The sequence below is a fragment of the Etheostoma spectabile genome, chromosome 7, assembly GCF_008692095.1.
Source record: "Etheostoma spectabile isolate EspeVRDwgs_2016 chromosome 7, UIUC_Espe_1.0, whole genome shotgun sequence".
NCBI classification, from domain to species: domain Eukaryota; kingdom Metazoa; phylum Chordata; class Actinopteri; order Perciformes; family Percidae; genus Etheostoma; species Etheostoma spectabile.
In genome coordinates this window covers 28,732,558-28,752,779 of record NC_045739.1, presented here as the reverse complement: position 1 = coordinate 28,752,779, position 20,222 = coordinate 28,732,558, and the positions used below count along the sequence as shown (strand labels likewise).

General features: G+C 38.8%; 2 protein-coding genes across 5 annotated transcripts; both read left to right on the top strand.

Moving 5' to 3' along the window:
* Window positions 1–35: 35 nt before the first annotated feature.
* LOC116692069 (oxysterol-binding protein-related protein 2) lies at window positions 36–10,107 on the top strand. Of its 2 annotated transcripts, none has more exons than XM_032520066.1 (14): window positions 36–277; window positions 564–708; window positions 811–922; window positions 1,776–1,851; window positions 2,316–2,450; window positions 2,897–2,994; window positions 3,329–3,511; window positions 3,595–3,702; window positions 3,785–3,874; window positions 3,964–4,090; window positions 4,573–4,692; window positions 5,979–6,102; window positions 6,228–6,318; window positions 7,940–10,107. In XM_032520066.1, exons 2-14 carry the CDS (start codon window positions 672–674, stop codon window positions 8,040–8,042), a joined length of 1,404 nt encoding a protein of 467 aa, XP_032375957.1. In that variant the 5' UTR covers window positions 36–277; window positions 564–671; the 3' UTR covers window positions 8,043–10,107. The 2 variants fall into 2 exon arrangements, with proteins under 2 accessions (XP_032375957.1, XP_032375959.1); XM_032520068.1 differs by having other exon boundaries at window positions 101–243.
* Window positions 10,108–10,684: 577 nt separating this feature from the next.
* On the top strand, window positions 10,685–20,110 carry LOC116692075 (proteasomal ubiquitin receptor ADRM1). Of its 3 annotated transcripts, none has more exons than XM_032520077.1 (10): window positions 10,685–10,769; window positions 12,190–12,417; window positions 12,502–12,618; window positions 14,069–14,192; window positions 14,314–14,400; window positions 14,492–14,582; window positions 16,037–16,269; window positions 18,380–18,537; window positions 18,744–18,846; window positions 19,649–20,110. In XM_032520077.1, the coding sequence occupies exons 2-10, from the start codon at window positions 12,208–12,210 to the stop codon at window positions 19,750–19,752; spliced, it is 1,227 nt and encodes a 408-aa protein (XP_032375968.1). In that variant the 5' UTR covers window positions 10,685–10,769; window positions 12,190–12,207; the 3' UTR covers window positions 19,753–20,110. The 3 variants fall into 3 exon arrangements, with proteins under 3 accessions (XP_032375968.1, XP_032375969.1, XP_032375970.1); XM_032520078.1 differs by having other exon boundaries at window positions 10,697–10,769; window positions 12,193–12,417; XM_032520079.1 differs by having other exon boundaries at window positions 10,720–10,769; window positions 12,147–12,417.
* Window positions 20,111–20,222: the final 112 nt, after the last annotated feature.

Below are 20,222 nucleotides of genomic sequence, written 5' to 3'. Positions count from 1 at the left end.
CATCGATACATTTGAGGAGTTTTTACGTGCACCAAGTCTTTATTAAAGTTCCGCGTGGACTGTTTAACGTCACTTATTGAATCGGTGTTGTAAACAGCAGCTGGACTAAACGTCCGTTCTTTGATTTCTATTTCTAGACCTCTCCTGGCTGCGCTGTGATTGGCTGCCGGACCTGTCAGTCACGGTGTCCTTGCCGCCCATTTCCGCCCCGTTTGAGTGGCAGCTCACTTTTCGTTTGTTTATGTCAGTTGAGCGTTAACTTGACCTTAATTCACAGGTATATTGAAATGAATTGTGTTTAAATCTTCGTGTCAGTGTTTACATTGATAGCGTTAGCCTTTCTCTGCTGCCCACCCTCTAGCTAGCTAAAGCTTTAACTTAGCAGCAGCGATGCTAACGGCTGGTTAGCTAGTCAGAGCTAACAACTAATACCTGAAGCTCTTTGAGGAGCAGAGCTACTTTCACGAGCTAGTAGAAGCCTGCTTTTTTTTATTTTAGTCATAGCGTGTACTTGATAATGTGTGTGCGCCCCTGCTTAGTGTAACGAGTCCGTGCTGTTGCAGGTAGTGTGTTTGGCTGTCTGTGATGCTAGGAGCGAGGCTGGGCAGAGGGACAGGCCGATGGTGGAAACATGACTTCTGAGTAACGCCCGGTTACTTTCTCTGCTCAGTATGAACAGCGAGGAAGAATTTTACGACGCTGAGACGGGTGAGACACGCAGACAGGTTTTCTAATATAGTAAAGTATGCTGGCTTCTTGTGCCTAAGGTATCTTTCCATTCTTCCCTCACCCTCCGCTTGTCTCCATCAGGGCTGGAGTCAGATGATTCCTGTGAGGTCAGTTTTAAGGATGCCCTGGTGTTTGACAGTAAGCAGGTGACTGACGGCGGCGCCAAACAGGAGAATGGAGTGTGGGAGCGCAGGTGAGCATTCATGCAGAAGTGACCGTCTCTGGTCTGCATGCACGTTACCACACGACCGTATGTGTCCTTTGGTGAGGGGCTTGAGGGGTTCATTAGGCATGTACTCGCATGTGGAAGCGGACAAGTCAGTTAAACCACATGTTTATGCTGTTGGCTAGCTCTGCAGAGTATTTGGAGTTACTGTTGGTATAGCTAGTCAACACTTTGGCTGAATCCCATTTCTCCATCTTACCCCTAACCCTTACCCCTAGCCCTTGGTTCTTAAAACCAACTGGTAAGGGTTAGGGGTGAAAACATACCCCTATGACATGGGACACCACTTGGTTACATCACCAAGATGCCGTCTGCAAGTGTGTCTATATGTCGATTGCGTGGGGTTTGACAACAGTGTCATATATTTTACACTTATTTTATGTCCACTTTGGTGGTGCAGAGTCAGATGTTCTTCTCTTTGTAGTACTAATGTGTGTTTGCAATACCTATGTGTATACACACGAATGGTGTGTTGTGTATCTGTTTCAGTTATCACCGGTTTGAATGTCATTGATTTTCAGAAAAAAACAGTTTAACAAAACTCTTTCAATGTCTTTATTGCCCAATAAATTAAACATACAGGCAGAAACATTACATAAAACATATGATATTACAGAACCATTATCAACTATTAGAACCATAACTTACATGTCACACACATAAAAAGGCTTCGAATGTGTAAAACTAAAAAAGGCACACAGGACCGCAAACAAACAAACTACAGTTTCTTAAAAAAAAATCAGATTTTTGATGCACTACACTGTGTTAGAATTTTCTGATTTCACTTCTTTTTAATCATAATTGTCCAAATGTGTACCAGGAAAACCCTGCCTGCTGAAATGATTTCCAGGAACAATTACAGTGTTTGGAATATATTGAAGAAATGCATCGGCATGGTGAGTCCTACCTGCTTCCAATTTAATCTGAACATCAGGTTTGCTTCAAACAAACTGTCAGATTCTGGGTCTAGTGCGTTGTGTTTTTTTGTTTTGTTTTGTTTTGATTACAAAAACTTGCATGGTTTAGCTTTCATTGTGCCTCTACAAGATTACTCCTGTCTGAACTCGTTGCTCTTCTCTCTGCGCAGATGGCTATAATTGGCTTGGAAATTGCATTTGTCTTGCAGCCATCTGAAAGAACCAAAAAAGCTTAAATGAACATCAGAATACAATGAATATAAAACACATGTTCTTCAGTTTAAAGGCAGAGCATACTTGTTTTGGAAAGTTAAAATATGATGCATGAGTTGCTTGAGTAAGGTATTTTGTACAACAGTGTCACACTTTGAATCTGATCTGCTATAAAGCTTGCCTGCTTAGTTATTTCACTTATTATTTGGTCTTTTCATATGCTTTTACAGGAGCTGTCCAAAATAGCAATGCCGGTTGTGTTTAACGAGCCACTGAGCTTTCTCCAGAGAATGTCTGAGTACATGGAGCACACTCACCTCATCCACAAAGCCTGCACTTTGTCTGACTCAATAGACCGCATGCAGGTACAGATAATTCTGAAGATTAGAGAGATTTTTAGCTTACTGTTATTTCTCTTTTAGATAATTTTTTTCTGTCTGCATTGTTTGACCACACCTGGAGAGATTATAGATGTAATCGATCTTAGTCTGACTTAAGGCTGCAACTAACAATACTTTTCTTTATAGAGTAATAGGTCCTTAAAATGACAGAAAATTGACCCATAAAGTTTTCCATAAACCAATGATACATCTTCAAATACCGTGTTTTTGTCCGACCAACACTCCAAAACCCAAAGATATTAGATTTATCTTTCATATAAGAAAAATAAATTCTGCAAATCATCACATTTGAGAAGCTAGAACAAGGAAATGTTTGGTGTTTAAGCTTAAAAAAAATGACTTCAATTTCAGTCGATCAACCGATTACTAGTTGCAGCTCTACTCTGATTCCCTTCATGTCTCCGTGACAGGTTGTTGCTGCGTTTGCTGTTTCGTCTGTAGCATCTCAATGGGAAAGGACTGGAAAGCCATTTAATCCTTTACTGGGGGAGACATATGAACTCATAAGGTATTGGAGAAGCCTGTTGACTGAGAGAAGCTAAAGTGCATAGAAAAGTTTTGGTTCACGTTACTTGAATGTATCTACATAAGAGTGACATGACACTGTCATAAACCAGTCATGACACATGAACGCTAACCTTAACTTGTAATGTCAAAACCAAATGACACTTACTGAAAGAAGCGTTCTGTGCGTTGACTTGTTAATAATGTTCATGACCCATTCATGACAGTTGTGTCACACATAGGTGTACGTAGATACCTTCAAGTAAAGTGTAACCAACGTTTTTTTGTGTTGATGACGTAAACATACATGAACTAAGATGTTTTGTATTTGTTTAAAGAGAGGATGAGGGGTACAGATTGATCTCGGAGCAGGTGAGCCACCACCCCCCTGTCAGTGCCTTCCATGCCCAGTCTCTAAAACAAGAGTTTGAGTTTCACGGCTCCATTTGCCCAAAACTCAAGTTCTGGGGCAAAAGTGTGGAGGCCGAGCCCAAAGGCACTATGACACTGGAGCTACTGAAGTGAGTAGTTTTATCCATTTATTTGTTATTTAATCTGTTTTGTTGTTGTCTTCTCATCAGTCTTCTCTGGGGATTTCTTATAGATATAAAGAAGCGTACACATGGACAAACCCAATGTGTTGTGTGCATAACATCATCCTGGGAAAACTCTGGATTGAGCAATATGGAACCGTGGAGATAGTCAACCATAGGTATAGTGACAAATCCTTTCCTGCAAGATTTAAACTGGTTGGATGATTGCTTATTTATTTGTATTTATTTGTATTTTATCAGCACTGGAGATAAGTGTGTGTTGAACTTCAAACCATGTGGCATGTTTGGGAAAGAGCTGCACAAAGTCGAAGGTCATATTCAAGACAAAAGGTAAGAGCACAATCACAACAAAATGTAAATAGTCAGTGGTTGTGATGAATTCTCTCTGAACTGAATTAGATTTTCTTTTCTGTAAAAAGTAAGAAGAAGCGGCGAGTGACCTATGGAAAGTGGACAGAGTGCATGTACAGCGTGGACCCCAAGATTTACGAAACATACAAGAAGTCCGACAAGAAGTCGGGGGGAGACCCAAAAAAGCTGAAACAGGTGAATGAAGCGGAGATTTCCGATTGGTTAAGTTTGCATTCTGCTTTGCCTGACATCTGACATCCTCCACTAAGATGACATGCTGCTTAGTTTGTTCTCACGTTTGTCTTTGACATGTTTTATCTGTCTTACAACGTGGTGTAATATGTGACTCATTACTCTAAATTCTTTTCTCAAATGGTATCTTTTTCTTTCACAATAACATGCAGTGGCATTAGTAGAAGGTAAGGTAAAAGTGTATTTGATATCTGTAGTGTGCTACTGCTGTTGTCTAGTTCGACTTCTGTTCAAAGTGTAGTGTATGAGTAGATATTTGCCAGCACTAATCGATAATGTCTTGGAATGACATGCATTGTTGCTTGAGAGACGTGTTGAATTAGTGGCAACTGTAGTTCTGTGAATCACCTGTTTGCACATGAACTCTAAGCTTCAGGTTGTTAGTCCACATCTGATAATTGTATGTGTGTGTGTGTTGTGTGTAGGGACATAGTTGTGAAGCTGAGGATGCTGATGAAATGCCAGAAGTTCAAGAGACTGTGACTGTGATACCAGGAAGTGCCTTACTGTGGAGGATAACGCCGCGGCCTGCTCACTCAGCACAGGTAAATATGAGGTAAAGGTACAATGACATGGTGCTTTTTGGATGCTTTTATATAGGTTTTATTGGTCCCCTAATACCATAGCTGAAGTCTCTTTTATATAGACCTTAGTGGTCCCCTAATACTGTATCTGAAGTCTCTTTTTAAATAGACCTAAGTGGTCCCCTAATACTGTATCTGAAGTCTCTTTTTATATAGACCTTAGTGGTCCCCTAATACTGTATCTGAAGTCTCTTTTATATAGACCTTAGTGGTCCACTAATACTGTATCTGAAGTCTCTTTTATTACTGGTCCCCTAATACTGTATCTGAAGTCTAATTTTATATAGACCTTATTGGTCCCTTAATACTGAATCTGAAGTCTCTTTTTATATAGACCTTAGTGGTCCCCTAATACTGTATCTGAAGTCTCTTTTTATAGGCCTTAGTGGTCCCATAATACTGTATCTGAAGTCTCTTTTATATAGACCTTAGTGGTCCCCTAATACTGTATCTGAAGTCTCTTTTATATAGACCTTAGTGGTCCCCTAATACTGTATCTGAAGTCTAATTTTATATAGACCTTAGTGGTCCCCTAATACTGTATCTGAAGTCTCTTTTATATAGACCTTAGTGGTCCCCTAATACTGTATCTGAAGTCTCTTTTATATAGACCTTTGTGCCAGTCCCACAATGAGCTTTTTAAGTGAAATCTTGCTTTTTAAAGCTGTTTTGTGGACTTTTCTTGTAAACAAGGCGTTTGTTTGTTTGTTTGTTTGTTACCAAAAGCTGGTGTTTATCATTGAGGCCGGACAAACATGCTAAGTGCAGTCCCTTGCCCATAACATGTTTCCATGTTTACTAGTTGTACTTCTTCACTTTTTTTTGTTTATGCTACAGTTTTCACTGAAGGGAATTTTCCTTGTGAAAAAATACTTCCTCTGACAAAGTGGAATAACCGAAATAATAACGACACAGATTCTGGAAAGACTCGTCATTTATTAAGAATGTGAATCTTTTTTCATCTTGTGAACAATACAAACAAAATTCATCTTCATTCTAGACCTAGAGATATCTCAAACCTGGACAAATAAATCAGCATTATCTAACTATCAGCATGGCTTGATACCTCTAGAGGTAAATGAGAATTTTTTTTTTTTTTAAATAATTTGACTGAACCAACCCTTTAATCAAGAGTGGGTATTGATTCAGTTTTATTTGGCAGTCACATATACATCAATAGAAGGTACATATATATAATATATATAAAAAAACAAAGATGTCTATTCTCTGTGTTTCCTTCTGTGTAGATGTATAACTTCACCAGCTTTGCCATGTCACTAAACGAGCTGGAGCCCGGCATGGAGAGACTACTGGCTCCAACAGACTGCCGGCTGAGGCCCGACATCAGAGCCATGGAGATTGGAGACATGGGTAACACCAGCCTCACATCAACATGCAGAGAGAAGCCCAAACTGTTCCTTCCACACATGGCTGCATTAGCAGGACCCTCCTGATTCTGTAATGGCGCCTTCATTCGTATTTTGTGTTTTTTATAGACTTAGCGAGTACAGAGAAGGAGCGGTTAGAGGAGAAACAAAGGGCCTCACGCAGGGAACGCTCCGCGGAGGAAGAGGAGTGGTCCACCATGTGAGTGTTGGTTACAAATTTCGAGGTGTCTTTTCAAGAGCTTTGAGATAAAGGCCCTCTTAGATGTGCACATCATTACATAAATCTGATGCCAATTTAACATGATGGCCTCCTTTTAAACAACAATTTAAAAGTCGGCAATCCTATGTGTCGGACTGAGTAATAATTTTGTATAATTTAAAGGCTGCAGCTCACAACAATTAACATTCATGTACATTTACATTCATACATTAACATAAATAGGATCATTTAGGATCTCTCTATTTCAATATTCTATATGTTATCCCTGTATCCACAACCACCTTCCTATCTGTATGTCATTCCGGTGTCCTTGTTGTTGCCAACATAAAGCTGGATACAACTTATATATTCCTGGTAGATTTCTTTGTATCGTGAAGACGTGAATGCTGTATTTCTGTTTACATCACAGTAGATGTCACAAAAGATGAATTAGTTGCCGTCATGAGAGCTTACCATAATTGTAAAATCTTGTGTTATCAGTATTACAATCCGTTTAGTGTTTTGTCACCTGATAAGCTTTTGTACGCATGCATCTGTTCCTCAAACTGGATCTTTTTTATTTGTTTTATATTTAAACCTAACGAGCTGATTTCGGTCTGAATGCCCACTAAACCGCTCGTTGTTCGAGTATACTTCACTGGGTTAAAAACGTTAAATTAAGTAATAGATGAGCACATTTCTTAAAGACTTGTGTAAGAAAAAGGTCCTTTGCATTCACAATAATCATTACATAAGTTTTTTGTTTTTCCTTCTGTGAATGTCTTGTCAAGTCACTTTTGTCTGAACTGACAGAAAAAATCCCTTTAGCACATCGATGAAGCCAGCAAAGTTATGTACACCATGTCTAAAAACTCACGAGTGTCTCCTAACTATGTTAAATACATAATTAGATATAATAATTTATACATGATTCAAGCTTTGTGTGATCGCTCACCTCCGACACGCAGTTGCTAGTAGCCAAGGAGGATTTAACCCTCATGTTGTCTTCCTGCCGACCTGCACATATGTTTTTCTGAGGCAAAATTTCAGATGGAAAACCTTTTAATCCACGTTTTGCTCGTCTTTTTCGACCCTTTTGTGTCTTTCCCCAATGTTTTTGTCACTTTTTCAACGTTTGTCGACCTTTTCCGAGCCTTTTGAAATGTTTGTTTTTTTCCCCAATTTTTTTTTAAGCTAGTTATTTTTTTATTAACATACCCACACAAGTTCTTTGATCAATTATTATAAAATTGACAAATAACACACCAGTTAAATAAAAGTGGAACTCTTTATTTAACTGATGAGGAACGTTGTAGGGAACCATCCACGTTACTTTTTTGGACAAGTTGTTTGAAAGAAACCCAAATTTCTTATATAGAAACTTTTTGACCCGAAGACAACAGGAGGGTCAAAAGAAGTCGTTTTCTTCACTTGAGTTTCTGCACGTGAAAGTTGCCGAAAGACACTAGTTTTTAAACATAGCCATACTGAGAAATACGGGGAGTTTTGCGGGGCTGATAGTCATTAGGCAATGGCTTGAATTTAACTAACATTCATTAATATCCAAAAGTTGCTCACTAAAGCTTTAAAAATAAATCCTGCATGCTTTATGTCTCTCCAGGTGGTTTCAGCTGGGAACAAACCCTCACACAGGAGCGGAGGACTGGCTGTACACAGGTGGATACTTTGACAGGAATTACACTGACTGTCCCAACATTTATTGACACTGGAGGAGGTGCTCAGTGGAAGATCTCCTCCTCTCTGATAGGATTCGCTTCATTTCTCAGCATCTACGATTTTGTGTCTTTGTGACGTCCAGACGCTCACTGGTACTGTGTCTTTTGCTTGAATCCATAAAAAGCTGATATCAGAATGTTATCAAACCGTTTATCAGATGAATATTGACTGTGCACTTGGTCCACAGGAGAAATGGGATATAAAGGAGAATTATAGAGTTTACTTATTTGTAAATGTTGACATAAACATCTTCCATCTTTATATGCCCTAATCATGACAATAATAGGCCCCAAATATGTTACTCACCTGTCGAGGGTGTGTGTGGGTGTGGTGCAGGACCGAAAGCTCAGACTTCTAGAGGATATATTCTCAGTTTTAGTTCAGGTGCCCAACCCTAATCTTACCTATAGACGTACTTCTTGTCCAGTGGCATTTAAATATCAGGGGTTATTTAAACACATCTGCTACTTTTATTTGAATATTAGATGTGTATTTTTGTTAGCTGTTAACATCCCTAAAAAGTCACGTGTGATACATTTTCTGTGAATAGAGTAGAGATGAAAGGCTGCTTATAACCATGTTTACCTTCACGGTAAACACATTGCTGGTACATCATATTATCGTCCGCTGTAACATAGATAGTGTGTATAATAATTGGTGCATGCATGTCCACCAAGATGACTATTTACACAAGTCAAAGCCATAAAAACCTTTTCTGCACTAAGTTTAATACTGTAAATGGCTTCACATAAAGTGTTAAAGCGAAAGGATACAGCGCGTTTTGGTTTAAATTCTGACACCTGTTGATGGGATATTCTGAGCCATACAGTCCAAACAATATTAATGAAAAGTTCATATTAATGGGTTTTGTACCTCCTATGCTTTGTCTTACTTAAGACAAACTAACTGTAAACAGGAGATTTAACGTTGCCATAGAGCCAGTTAGTTAGCTGTGTTTTTCGTTGTTGCTTGTATTTGTTTTATTTTGCAAATTGGCACCATTATTAAAAAAAAATGCTGAATTAGCTTCAGCAGTTCCTGTTTGCGATGTACCCATAAAATATACAACTATAACTGGATGACTTTGTTACTGAAGAAACGTTAAATAATGATGAGTCTCAGGAATATTCTTGCATTAAAAGAAGCGTTTTTCATTTTTATGATTTCTAAGCGGATCTTTGGACGTTTGTTTGCGAGATAATGATATCTCTGGGAAGTGCAAGCCGCGCCAAATCTAAAATTTGTGTTAAATATTTTTGACTCCGGGAAGGCATAGGAAGTTTGAGGCAAATTGCGGCTCACATCTCTCCTTTCCGCGGCTCCCTGCCGAGGCACCGTTCGAAAACCTCTTAAAGAGAGAGCTGCTACACACTGGCCCCTGATCATAGCCGTTTCTCTTCACACGTGGACGAGGAACTTGACTATTTCCAGAGGTTCCAGTGTGATGCCCGGAGACATTTTTCCATCAACGAAAGCTGTTTTCGGACACAGCGGCAGCAAAGAAAGACGGAACTGTAGCCATCGTAAACCTATGCAAACCGATCCATCTGATCTGCCCTCGTGAAATGTGAAGAACAACAACAAAACACTTAACTCCTCTTTAGCTTGTAGCTAATGTGTGCTTCAGACACTACAGAGACAGCCGTTACTGAATGTTGTGTGCTGATGTTAGAACACTTACATATATACAGCAGATGTTAGTAGATGTTCCTTTTGTATTTCAAAGCACTAACATTGCATGAACATGCACATTTGAACACTCTCAGTCCAATGCACATATTGTACAGTAAAAATATACTCTACATCATGTCACCCCCCCCAGCTGCTCTCGAATTTACTCTGAATTTAAAGCACTTTGTGAGGCCTGCAGACACTCAAAGGTGCAGGTTCGCTCTGATAGTTCTCACACTCTTTACCCTCTTGTTTCATCTAACATTTAATTGAAAATGTGTAGATTGTATTGATTTATTGTTTTTCCTCATACTGTTACCTATACACAAACATATGCGTACATGGCATATTTGAGAAATAAATGATGCACTATTGAAATTACCACCGCCTCGTCGTCGTTTGAACCATCATTTAAATCCTCTTATGATGTTATTTACACCAGTGATCCCCAAATAACAGGTCAAAGACGATTTATAGGATTTGAAAGAAAAGAAAAGTAAACATTTTTTTTTTCTGACTTTTTTTTTCTAATCTTTGAGTTCTTGGGAAAAAATCTGAAAACCTTAACCTCTCAGGCCTCTAAAATAAGACAAGACTATTTAACCTGAGAAATTGCTGTGCCGCAGTATCTAAGTTAGAAGAGGGCAGATACAAAGAGTGCAAGAATACACAGCAGTCTAAGAGAACAGGTGCAAATAAGATGCAATCCAACTATACACAAATTCTAAAATGCTAAAAACTGGTTGCCAGTATGGAGGATATCTGGTTTGTACAGCGTCAAATCTGATGTAGTGTAAAAGTCCAGAAGTGCATTGTTAATAGCTTCTAACTGATTCATAACGTACTTAATTTATAAGCTTTTAGTGACAATTAATGGTCAATGTGTGTTATCTCTACCGAACATTCACATTGAGGTTTAAAGCCCTCATTATTGACACACGGTTGGACCAATCACAGTGAAGCACCGGTGCCAGCTAGCCAATCACGGGCATCTTTACCGTGTTTGCCTGTTCTCCGGCCGAACGGTATTTCAGTGAGTACATGTAAGTATAAACATCATTTTTTTTCTTTCTATATGTATATCGAATAATTTGATACAACAAAACCAGGTGTGTATTGATTCCCCGTGTGTGGAATGTAAGCTGCAGCTCAGTGGGGACCACGCCGAGCTGAAAGCAGCCAGATTACTGCAGGATGCAGAGTCATCCATGGCTACTGCTCCAGCAGCAGGTTCATTATGGGAGCACTGGGATCAGCTTTGTTCCAGTCCTGTTTCCCTTTCAAAAATGTTTCTGTCTTTATTATACCCTCTGGTAAAATTGTAATTGTTGTGGGAGAACCTTACCATCCCCTGAAAGAAAATAACAAAATAATAGCTTTGCATTAAATAGACAACGCTAGTGGGCTAGAAACATGTCCAGAATGAATGTCCAAGCAAGAACTACCATTTAAATATGTTTTAATTATTCTACTGCTGAATAATATGGTAATGAGTAGAGTGACATAGCAGGAGAAAAAAAAAACCCTCATATCTCCTGCATTCTAATGTGGGACCACACAGCTCTTTGGTTTTAAAACATATACAAAACCAGTGAAAAGTTTGGGGTCACTTAAATATTTCCATCCCACTCCATTATAGACAGAATACCAGCTGATCTGAGTGGGGGGGCTGATCTTTAATGCAATATCTCCATTGCCCATTATCAGCAACCATTCATCCAATGATCCAAAGGCGCATGCTGTTTACTAATCTGATATCATTTAAAATAAACTAACTGAGACACTGGAGAAGCTTTTTGCAATTATGTAATCACATGATGAGGTATTCTGTCTATAATGGAGTACAATGGAAATTTCTAAGTGACCCCAAACTTTTGACCAGTTGTGTGTGTGTGTGCGCGTGTTGTGTGTGTGTGTGTGTAAATCTATATATTATCTCATAGTATTTCTTTGTTTATTCTGTTTTTTTGTTACTTGACATTGCAGTACTTGCAGTACAGTGTTTTTTTTATTTTCTCTTGCAACAAAACACTGAGGCTAAGATAGATAGATAGATAGATAGATAGATAGATAGATAGATAGATAGATAGATAGATAGATATTGATCCCAATAAAATTGGAAATTATGTTACAGCGGCAAAATCAGTCACACAGCACAGAATGTGCTGTAAATATAAATGAAATACTAGGATACAATATACATACATACAATATACATGAAATAATAATAGTATAAAGTATAAGAACAACTATTTGTTTATATAAGTTGGGAATACAGAAATGTGCAACTGCTTAAATAGTATGATAAAAATGTAGATAAACCTATTGCACAATAGGTGATATATTAATTAGTTACATGTGAAAACCTGATTCTGATGACCTTTATGGTTATTGATTATGACCCATATGTTTCTATGTAGTGAGGCCTGCCTGAGGCCTTCCTCCTCTTTGTACCCCCTGCAGCAGTCTGTCCCCTTCATCATGGCTTCTGGAGCTTTGTTCCCCAGCATGGTGTCTGGGTCCCGCGGCTCCTCCAGCAAGTACCTGGTGGAGTTCCGGGCCGGGAAGATGACCATGAAGGGCAGCACGGTGACCCCTGACAAGCGCAAAGGCCAGGTTTACATACAGCAGACCGACGACTCGCTCATCCACCTCTGCTGGAAGGATCGCACCACCGGGAACGTGGATGACGTAGGGGACCCCCTCCTGCATGTTAAACAGGCTCCACCTGTCTTTGACTTTTTAACATTAACCCATGTTCATGTCCTGATTTAGGACCTGATCATCTTCCCCGATGACTGTGAGTTCAAACGGGTGAACCAGTGCACCACCGGACGAGTCTATGTGCTGAAGTTCAAAGCTGGCTCCAAAAGACTCTTCTTCTGGATGCAGGTATACAGCAGGCACTTTTGCATTCATGAAGCTTTGGTTTTCATTGGTTAAAAAGACACAATGTACAAGAGATAAACCTACATTATGTAGGCAATGACACTGTTGCAGATACTGCCGTTTCATGCATTCACACAAGAAAGAAATCAAATAGCAAGTTGTATTGTGGCATGCTTTTTTTCAGAAATGAATGCATAGATAAGGCTGGTCATAGTCTTAGTTTTCATTATTATTAACAAATCTCTGAAAAGATCAAAACAAAAGAGACCCCAACTTACAGTATTCCAACCAATATTTTATTGTATGCCCTTTTAAAAACACAAATTTTACCAAGTGCTGCACAGAAAACTAAAATCAACAAAATAAGTAAAGATTGTAAAAACAAATAAGAGCATCTGGTTTAAAAGTTTAAAATAGAAAAATAAAATTTAAATACAATAAAAAAAGACCCTCAGAGGACCACACAACCAAATGGGAAAAAAGCCAAAGAAAAAATTGGTCTTAGACAATTTTAAAACACTAAAACGTTGGGCGTTGACATGGGGGGGGGGGCAGGCATTCCAGAGTCGGGTTCCAACCCCAAAAAGGCCTGTCCCCGGGTTTTAAAGTCTCTCTTTGGGACCACAAGGGAGCGGCTCTCTGACTCAGTGACCGCGCCGGCTAAAATCTGGATGAGGTCCGGAATATGTTGGGCCAGTCCATTCACAGCTTTAAAAACAAAAATAAATCTAAAACAACCCATAAACGTACAGCAACCATGCATGACAAAGATTCTTGAATGGCGCTTTTTGTTCCTTAAAGATACTGCGGGAATTTGGACTACTGTAAGCGTGAAAGTGCTTGTGACTTACATAAAGTGCTTACAGTTCTAATCAGAAGAAATTCAAGCCATGTATTGTTAAAAGCTGTTAAAAGAAAAAACGGTTTAACTTTGGTAGTATTCCTATGTAAGCCAAACCTCGGTAGTTCCTCTGTGCCACAGAGCTCCGTTGTGTCGAAACTCTTAAAACACATAATGACCCACTTTTGAGTCATGTGCATAATCACAACGATGGATTGTATTTATTTTGAGTCGTCCCACTACACTCCCTGCGCCGTAAATATTCACCAGAGTACCAAATGGGTTTAATCCACAGCTGAAAAGTCCCAGCAAATGTCTACTTACTCCTTTTTGTGTAGCTTTCACAACTTAATGAAATTACTTTTTTTAAAAAGGGGACGTTATGGTTGTAAAATAGAATAGCCAGCCATCATTAACTATTGAAAGTCAAACCCAAAACTTTGTCTTTCCAATGATTTTTTTTTTTTTCAATCAACAAAGACAAGAGTATTATTATATTATTATATACACAATGATATCAATGCCTAATGTAGAAAAACTACTGAACGAACATAGTGTAAACATCAGTGAGCCAGATGAAACCTGGTCCGAGTATTGTTTTTCTGATCTCAGGAGCCAAAGAGTGACAAGGATGAGGAGCACTGCCGTAAGGTGAACGAGTATCTCAACAACCCTCCCATGCCGGGTACTCTGGGTAGCGGCGGCAGCGGAGGGCACGATCTGTCTGCTCTGGGGGGTAACAGATGCTCACATAACTCTTTTGCTGTCATGTGCAAGAACCTGAAATATTACCATTATAAAACATTTAAAAACTTAATTTAATCCTGATGCTGGATGTCACCGGTTGTTTTTCTAAGGGGAAGGCGGTCTGCAGAGCCTTCTGGGTAACATGAGCCACAACCAGCTCATGCAGCTCATTGGACCAACTGGACTGGGGGGGATCGGTATGTACCTACAGAGAGGATAATATCTTGGTAAGGGCAGTTTGATGCTCTCAGGAGGAGAATAACGGGGCTGTTTCTTTCTGAATACCAGGTGGTCTCGGGGCACTTGCTGGTCCAGGATTGGCCAACCTCCTGGGCAGCAGCAGCAGCAGTGTTCCTGCAGCCAGTAACTCCTCCACTAGGTAACTTTCTCCTCTTTAACATCCAGGAAAGATATTCTGTTTTTGTTTTTGTTTGTTTTTTACAGTTTCTGTTGTCTAAAACAGCTTCTGGCTATGTACCTTGTATTTATGGGCCTACTTGGTTGTTAGTGGCATCATATTTTTATTATAAATCACACAAAGGAGATGTAAATCAGGTTTTAACGTCAGTACATGATAATCAAAGATTGAGTGCATCTTTATAGACCATTTTAAACCAGTTGAAGGTTGGTTATTGACTTTGGAAATAGCTTAAAAGCAAATATTAACAAAAGGTCCACTTATAGAATATATATATATTTGTTTTAGCTTTAAGCTAATGGAGAAAGCTTTCAGCTGAAAAATCCAGAAGAATTTCAGTAAGTATAATTATTTTGTTCAAAAACTGAGAAGTCCATGGTGATACAACAAATTCCAGTTCCTTCCCACACAGCCACATCTAATGCTGCAACTAATTAATCTGCTGATTATTTTTCAAAATGTTAAAGCCTAAGGTGACGTCTCTGGGTTTCTTGTTCTGTCTGACCAACTGTCCAAAATTCAAAGATATTCAGTTTTCCCTCATAAGAGACAACATAAATCTGTAAATCATCACATTTAAGAAGCTAAAACTAAGGCATGTTTGGTGTTATTGTTTGAAAAATTGACCTACATGGTTAAGTTTCTGTAAATTAATGAACCAATTATTTGTTGCAGCCCTACTCTGATACTAGTTTAGGGACTTAGGCTGAATCCCATTCCTCCATCTTACCCTTACCCCTTACCCCTACCCCTTGGCCCTTGAAACCAAGGGTCCTCTCAACTAGTATCAGAGTAGGGCTGCAACAAATAATTGGTTCATTGATTTACAAGTCTCTGGTTGATGCGGCAGCCATTGTTGCTTGCTGTACAATAGCCCTTGTTTACAAGTAAGCTCGAGTACTCACTTGGTTTCAAGGGGTATACAGCCCTTCGTCTTAGCCCTTGCCCTCGTTCAAAAAGAGTATTGGGACACCACTAGCCTGGACACGCAAAATGTAGGGGTAGGGGTAAGATAGAGAAATGAGATTCAGCCTAAAACCAGAGTATGGTCAGCATTTTCGACTAAAAAATGACTTAAAGGATAGCTGCTGATTAACTTTCTGTTGATCCTCTAAACAGCTCTAGTTAGAACAATTACTCTGAATCCACATCAGTGACTGGAAGAACTTGTTCTCCGGTTGTAATTTCTGTTATGCTCACTGTTCTCCACACCTTGTACTAAACACATCACTCTGAATTCTTAGAGGCTGTCAAAATGCATTCCTCCAAAAGATAAAGGCAACTGAAGCAGAGGTAGATTATGTAGGTCTAAGGAAAAGGGGTGCGACGACAGAAAAACTTGACGTAATGACATACAAAATCACCGGTTGATGTGTCTCATAATTGACCAGCAATCTTTTTTCCTTTCCTCTCAGTCCGTCCACAGCTGTCACCCCCACCTCCACCTCTGCTGCCAGCCGGCTCGGCTCCACCCAGGTGCCCACCACCCCCATCACTCCCTCCGCCACCACAGTGGCCTCGCCCACGGCCACCACCCCTGCTGTGTCCTCTGTGGCAGCGGGGGCAGCCAACCCCACACAGCCCATCCAGCTGAGAGACCTGCAGAGCATCCTGGCCACCATGAACGTGCCCGCCAGCGGACAGGGAGGTGAGCAACCCAGGCCCCCCATAACTCAGACAAAAACTGGAATCAACCACCAGAGGGAAAATATATATTTAGGCCTAATTAGTGTAATTCCACAAGTAACTATGCAGCAAATAATTACCATTGTGAACGCAACAGTCTCTGTGATAGTGTGTAATTTAAGCATGATAAATTGAATGTGTTGCAGAAGCAGGAACCCCCTACAAATACTATCTGCCGCTGTTTTAAATTTCATATAACTGTACTACACATCCTGCTTCATAGATACCATTATCATCCTCACCTTGCCCAGAGATTCACATTTAATACTAGAGAATACTAGAGATGCACCGATTAAATGTTATACTGAATTTTATGCCGATCAAATGGTGTGAATAAATAATATTGTATTTCCTATTCATACACAATGCATAGGAATTATACATACAGTAGTAGTAGTAATAACAATAAACCCCCTATTATTTACATTATCTTAACCATTGTGCTGTATTCCTGTCAAAATTGAAAATCCACACTTTTTCAACACATCAACGCTTTTTAATGTGTTTTTTTTAAACTGCTTCTTACGTTTTTGTCCTTTTTTTCAACACTTTTTTCAACGTTTGTCACTTTTTTTGATGTTTTAACACTACGTAACACTAACTTATTAACTTTAGTTTTACAGTTATTTTTGAAATTTATGGTCAATGAACCTCATTTATAGGAAATTATACCTAACGTTTGAGTTAGAAAAGCCGAAATTTTGAATTATTTCCACTAAAATAAAAAGGAATGGATGTTGATGGTCAATCCCAGACTGGAATATGTCAACTTTTACTCAACACTATTTCAAAAACGCTTCAATTTGTTTTTTAATTGCTATAAAATTGAATAAGGCACCCCAAAATTAATGAAAGTAGAGATTTGTACTTGTCAAAGAGCGTTGTTATTTTGGGTAATTAAAAAGAAAATTGATATAGGAAAACGGGTCAATTTGACCCGAGGACAACATGAGGGTTAACGCAGTGTAACTACTTTAGCATGTAAATGCACATAAAATACAAAACACAAACGTCACAATACGCCATTATATCGAATCAAAAGCCGCGTGCAGCCTAGCTAGCAGGGGAAGCTAACAAGCTAACAACGAACTGACAACGTAAGTTGTACAACTTACATTTCTCATGGACACACACGCGCGATTTCCACTGGCTAGTTATCCCTCGGACAACGAGTCTCTTTTGTCTTTCTCTCACTTTTCCTCCGAGGGGCGTGTGACGCGCGGTGTGAAGCGCTCTCTAACAATCACTGCTCACAGACGGCCTTTTGGACACATTACCTGTTTTCCCTGTTGTCAAATAGAAGTTTAGTTTGCTAAATATGTCACATTTTTTTAGTTGGATATTGGATGTGAAGAGAAGGATAGATGTGTGTGAATTTCCCACAGCAGGAGTAATTTATATAGTTCTATTTTATAGAACATATATCAACATAGTGCAGCATATAGCCGCTAAAGAGCCAGCTATTTCCCTCAGGAGCTGGTGGAGACCAAAAACAGAGCTAAAACTATTGGAGTTACATTTATCCTATATTCACCTTCTTGGGATTTGAGAGTCATAAATTAACTACTACACCTATTATTTCAAATCATATTTCCATTATCTTTATTGTGACTGTAATTGCCACCGTTCATAATATCCATCCAAAATCATAAAACACTGACAGGGAACATTTTACTAGACAATGAGTACTTTTACATTTTGCAATTAATACTTACATCACCCAATTACAATTTTATATACAAGACTTTTTATTGGAGTATTTTCGCAGGGTGGTATTAGTACTTTTACCTATATAAAATATCTGAGTACTTCTTCCATTACTGGATATGTTTATGAATTCCTACAATAAGTTAATTTATTAAAGTTCCATGACTTTAGATCGGTGATTTTCCTACTGCAGTTAAATGCATCAGTGGCTAGTACCTTAGTTAAAGACAGTTAAACATTCAAATTTCTTCTCCTCGTCTAAATGGCATGAAAGCCATCAGATAGATTTGAGATTTTACAGCTGTAGGAGAACGTGGATGTTTTTTTTAGACTAACCGGTCAGTTGGGGCGTTTGTTCCCGGCAGTGGACCTAGCCAGCGTCCTGACCCCTGAGATCATGGCGCCCATCCTCGTCAACCCCGAGGTGCAGCAGAGGTTGATGCCCTACCTGCCGTCTGGAGAGTCCCTGCCTCAGAGCACCGAGGAGCTCAGCAACACGCTCAGCTCGCCTCAGTTTCAACAGGTGAAGCGTGCCGCCGAGCGCCCTCTGTGGCTCGCAGTCACATTGTAATTCAATACTTCCTTAATTCTGAGGAAGTTTATATTTAAATCCAAAATGTTGTTTTTCTGTCTCCGCACTTTGCCATTGAACAACCTTTTTTCTGGTCACTATGAGTGTCTCTTTCTCTCTCATATTGTTGTACTGTATTTGTCCTCGTCTGTCCTCAGGCGATGAGCATGTTCAGCAGCGCCCTGGCGTCGGGCCAGTTAGGGCCTCTCATGAACCAGTTCGGTTTGCCTGCAGAAGCCGTGGATGCAGCTAACAAAGGAGGTCAGTGTCACGTCCACTAACTGGAAATGTCTTTTTATGACATACTATGCTATGACTTTTTATGATTTCATGACATACAGTACTGTCCCTTTTTTTTTTTTACTTTTTTCACATACAATACTATGAGTTTTTATGACATACTATACTATGACTTTTTTGACATTTTTCGGACATAATATACTGTGACATTTTTAATAACTTTTTCACAACATACTACACTATGACTTTTTTACGACATAATATACTATGATTTTGATATTTTATGACACACTATACTATGGCTTTTTATGAACCATACTATGACTTTATGACATACTATGACTTTTTTAATATTTTTATGACATACTATAGTATGGCCCTTTTTTATGAGTTTTTTATGACTTTTCATGACATACTATACTATGACTTTTTAATATTTTTATGACATACCATAGTATGACATTTTAGATTTTCATGACGTACTATACTATGACCTTTTTCATTGTATTTCAAACTATACTATGACTCTTATGACTTTTTCATGACTTTTCTTGAGACATACTATACTATGAATCTTTTATATGTATATGACCTACTATACTATGATTTTTTATATTTTTATGAAATACTATACTATGATTTTTTTATAACATACTATCATTTTTTTTAAAGACTTTTTATGACATACTATACTGTGACGTTTCTATAACTTTTTATGACATACTATGACTTTTTAAAATTTTTATGACATACTATGAGTATGTACAATGAATAATTGATCATGAAAACAGTTGCAAACTTTTTAACATTTCTGTCACGGCAGATGTCGAAGCTTTCGCCAAAGCCATGGAGACGGAGACAAAGTCGGACCAGGATGGAGACACCAAAGACAAGAAAGACGACGATGAAGACATGAGTCTGGACTAAGAACTCTTACATTTATTATTATTCAAGTTATTTATTTAGCCGATTCCGCGGTTATGTAACTATTAAACATCCAGGTTAAAGAGTATGGTTAATATAGTCACTAGGACTCCTCTCCTTCGCTGATTGTGCCATGTCCATCCTCCAGCAGTGTAAATTAAAAGAAATGATTGAACATGTATTCTACCTGCAGGAGAGCTGGTGTTGACGCGAGGGAACAGTAAAACTATGAGAAACAAGCTTGACTGTTAGGTTTATTGTCCAGTTCGGTGACTGATTACTTCCCTTACTGACACCGTTTTGAGGAGATGAAATGGTGTCACATAAATTGATTGTTGCCTCATAAAAACAAAACTGATGACTTTTCAGTGTCTGAAAATATATTTGAAAAACATTCATTTTACAGTATGAAAAAACAAACACAAAAAACCACGATATTTACCCATTTGACACCAACAATACAAAATCTAGTT

Excerpts from the sequence above, each read along its gene's own strand:
- LOC116692069 (XM_032520066.1), top strand. The coding sequence starts at position 672 with ATGAACAGCGAGGAAGAATTTTACGACGCTGAGACGG. Across the intron at positions 4,693-5,978 it reads GGCCTGCTCACTCAGCACAG|ATGTATAACTTCACCAGCTT; the intron begins GTAAATATGAGG and ends CCTTCTGTGTAG. Across the intron at positions 6,103-6,227 it reads CATGGAGATTGGAGACATGG|ACTTAGCGAGTACAGAGAAG; the intron begins GTAACACCAGCC and ends TGTTTTTTATAG.
- LOC116692075 (XM_032520077.1), top strand. The coding sequence starts at position 12,208 with ATGGCTTCTGGAGCTTTGTTCCCCAGCATGGTGTCTGGGTCCCGCGGC. Across the intron at positions 12,619-14,068 it reads GACTCTTCTTCTGGATGCAG|GAGCCAAAGAGTGACAAGGA; the intron begins GTATACAGCAGG and ends TTCTGATCTCAG. Across the intron at positions 14,401-14,491 it reads AACTGGACTGGGGGGGATCG|GTGGTCTCGGGGCACTTGCT; the intron begins GTATGTACCTAC and ends TCTGAATACCAG.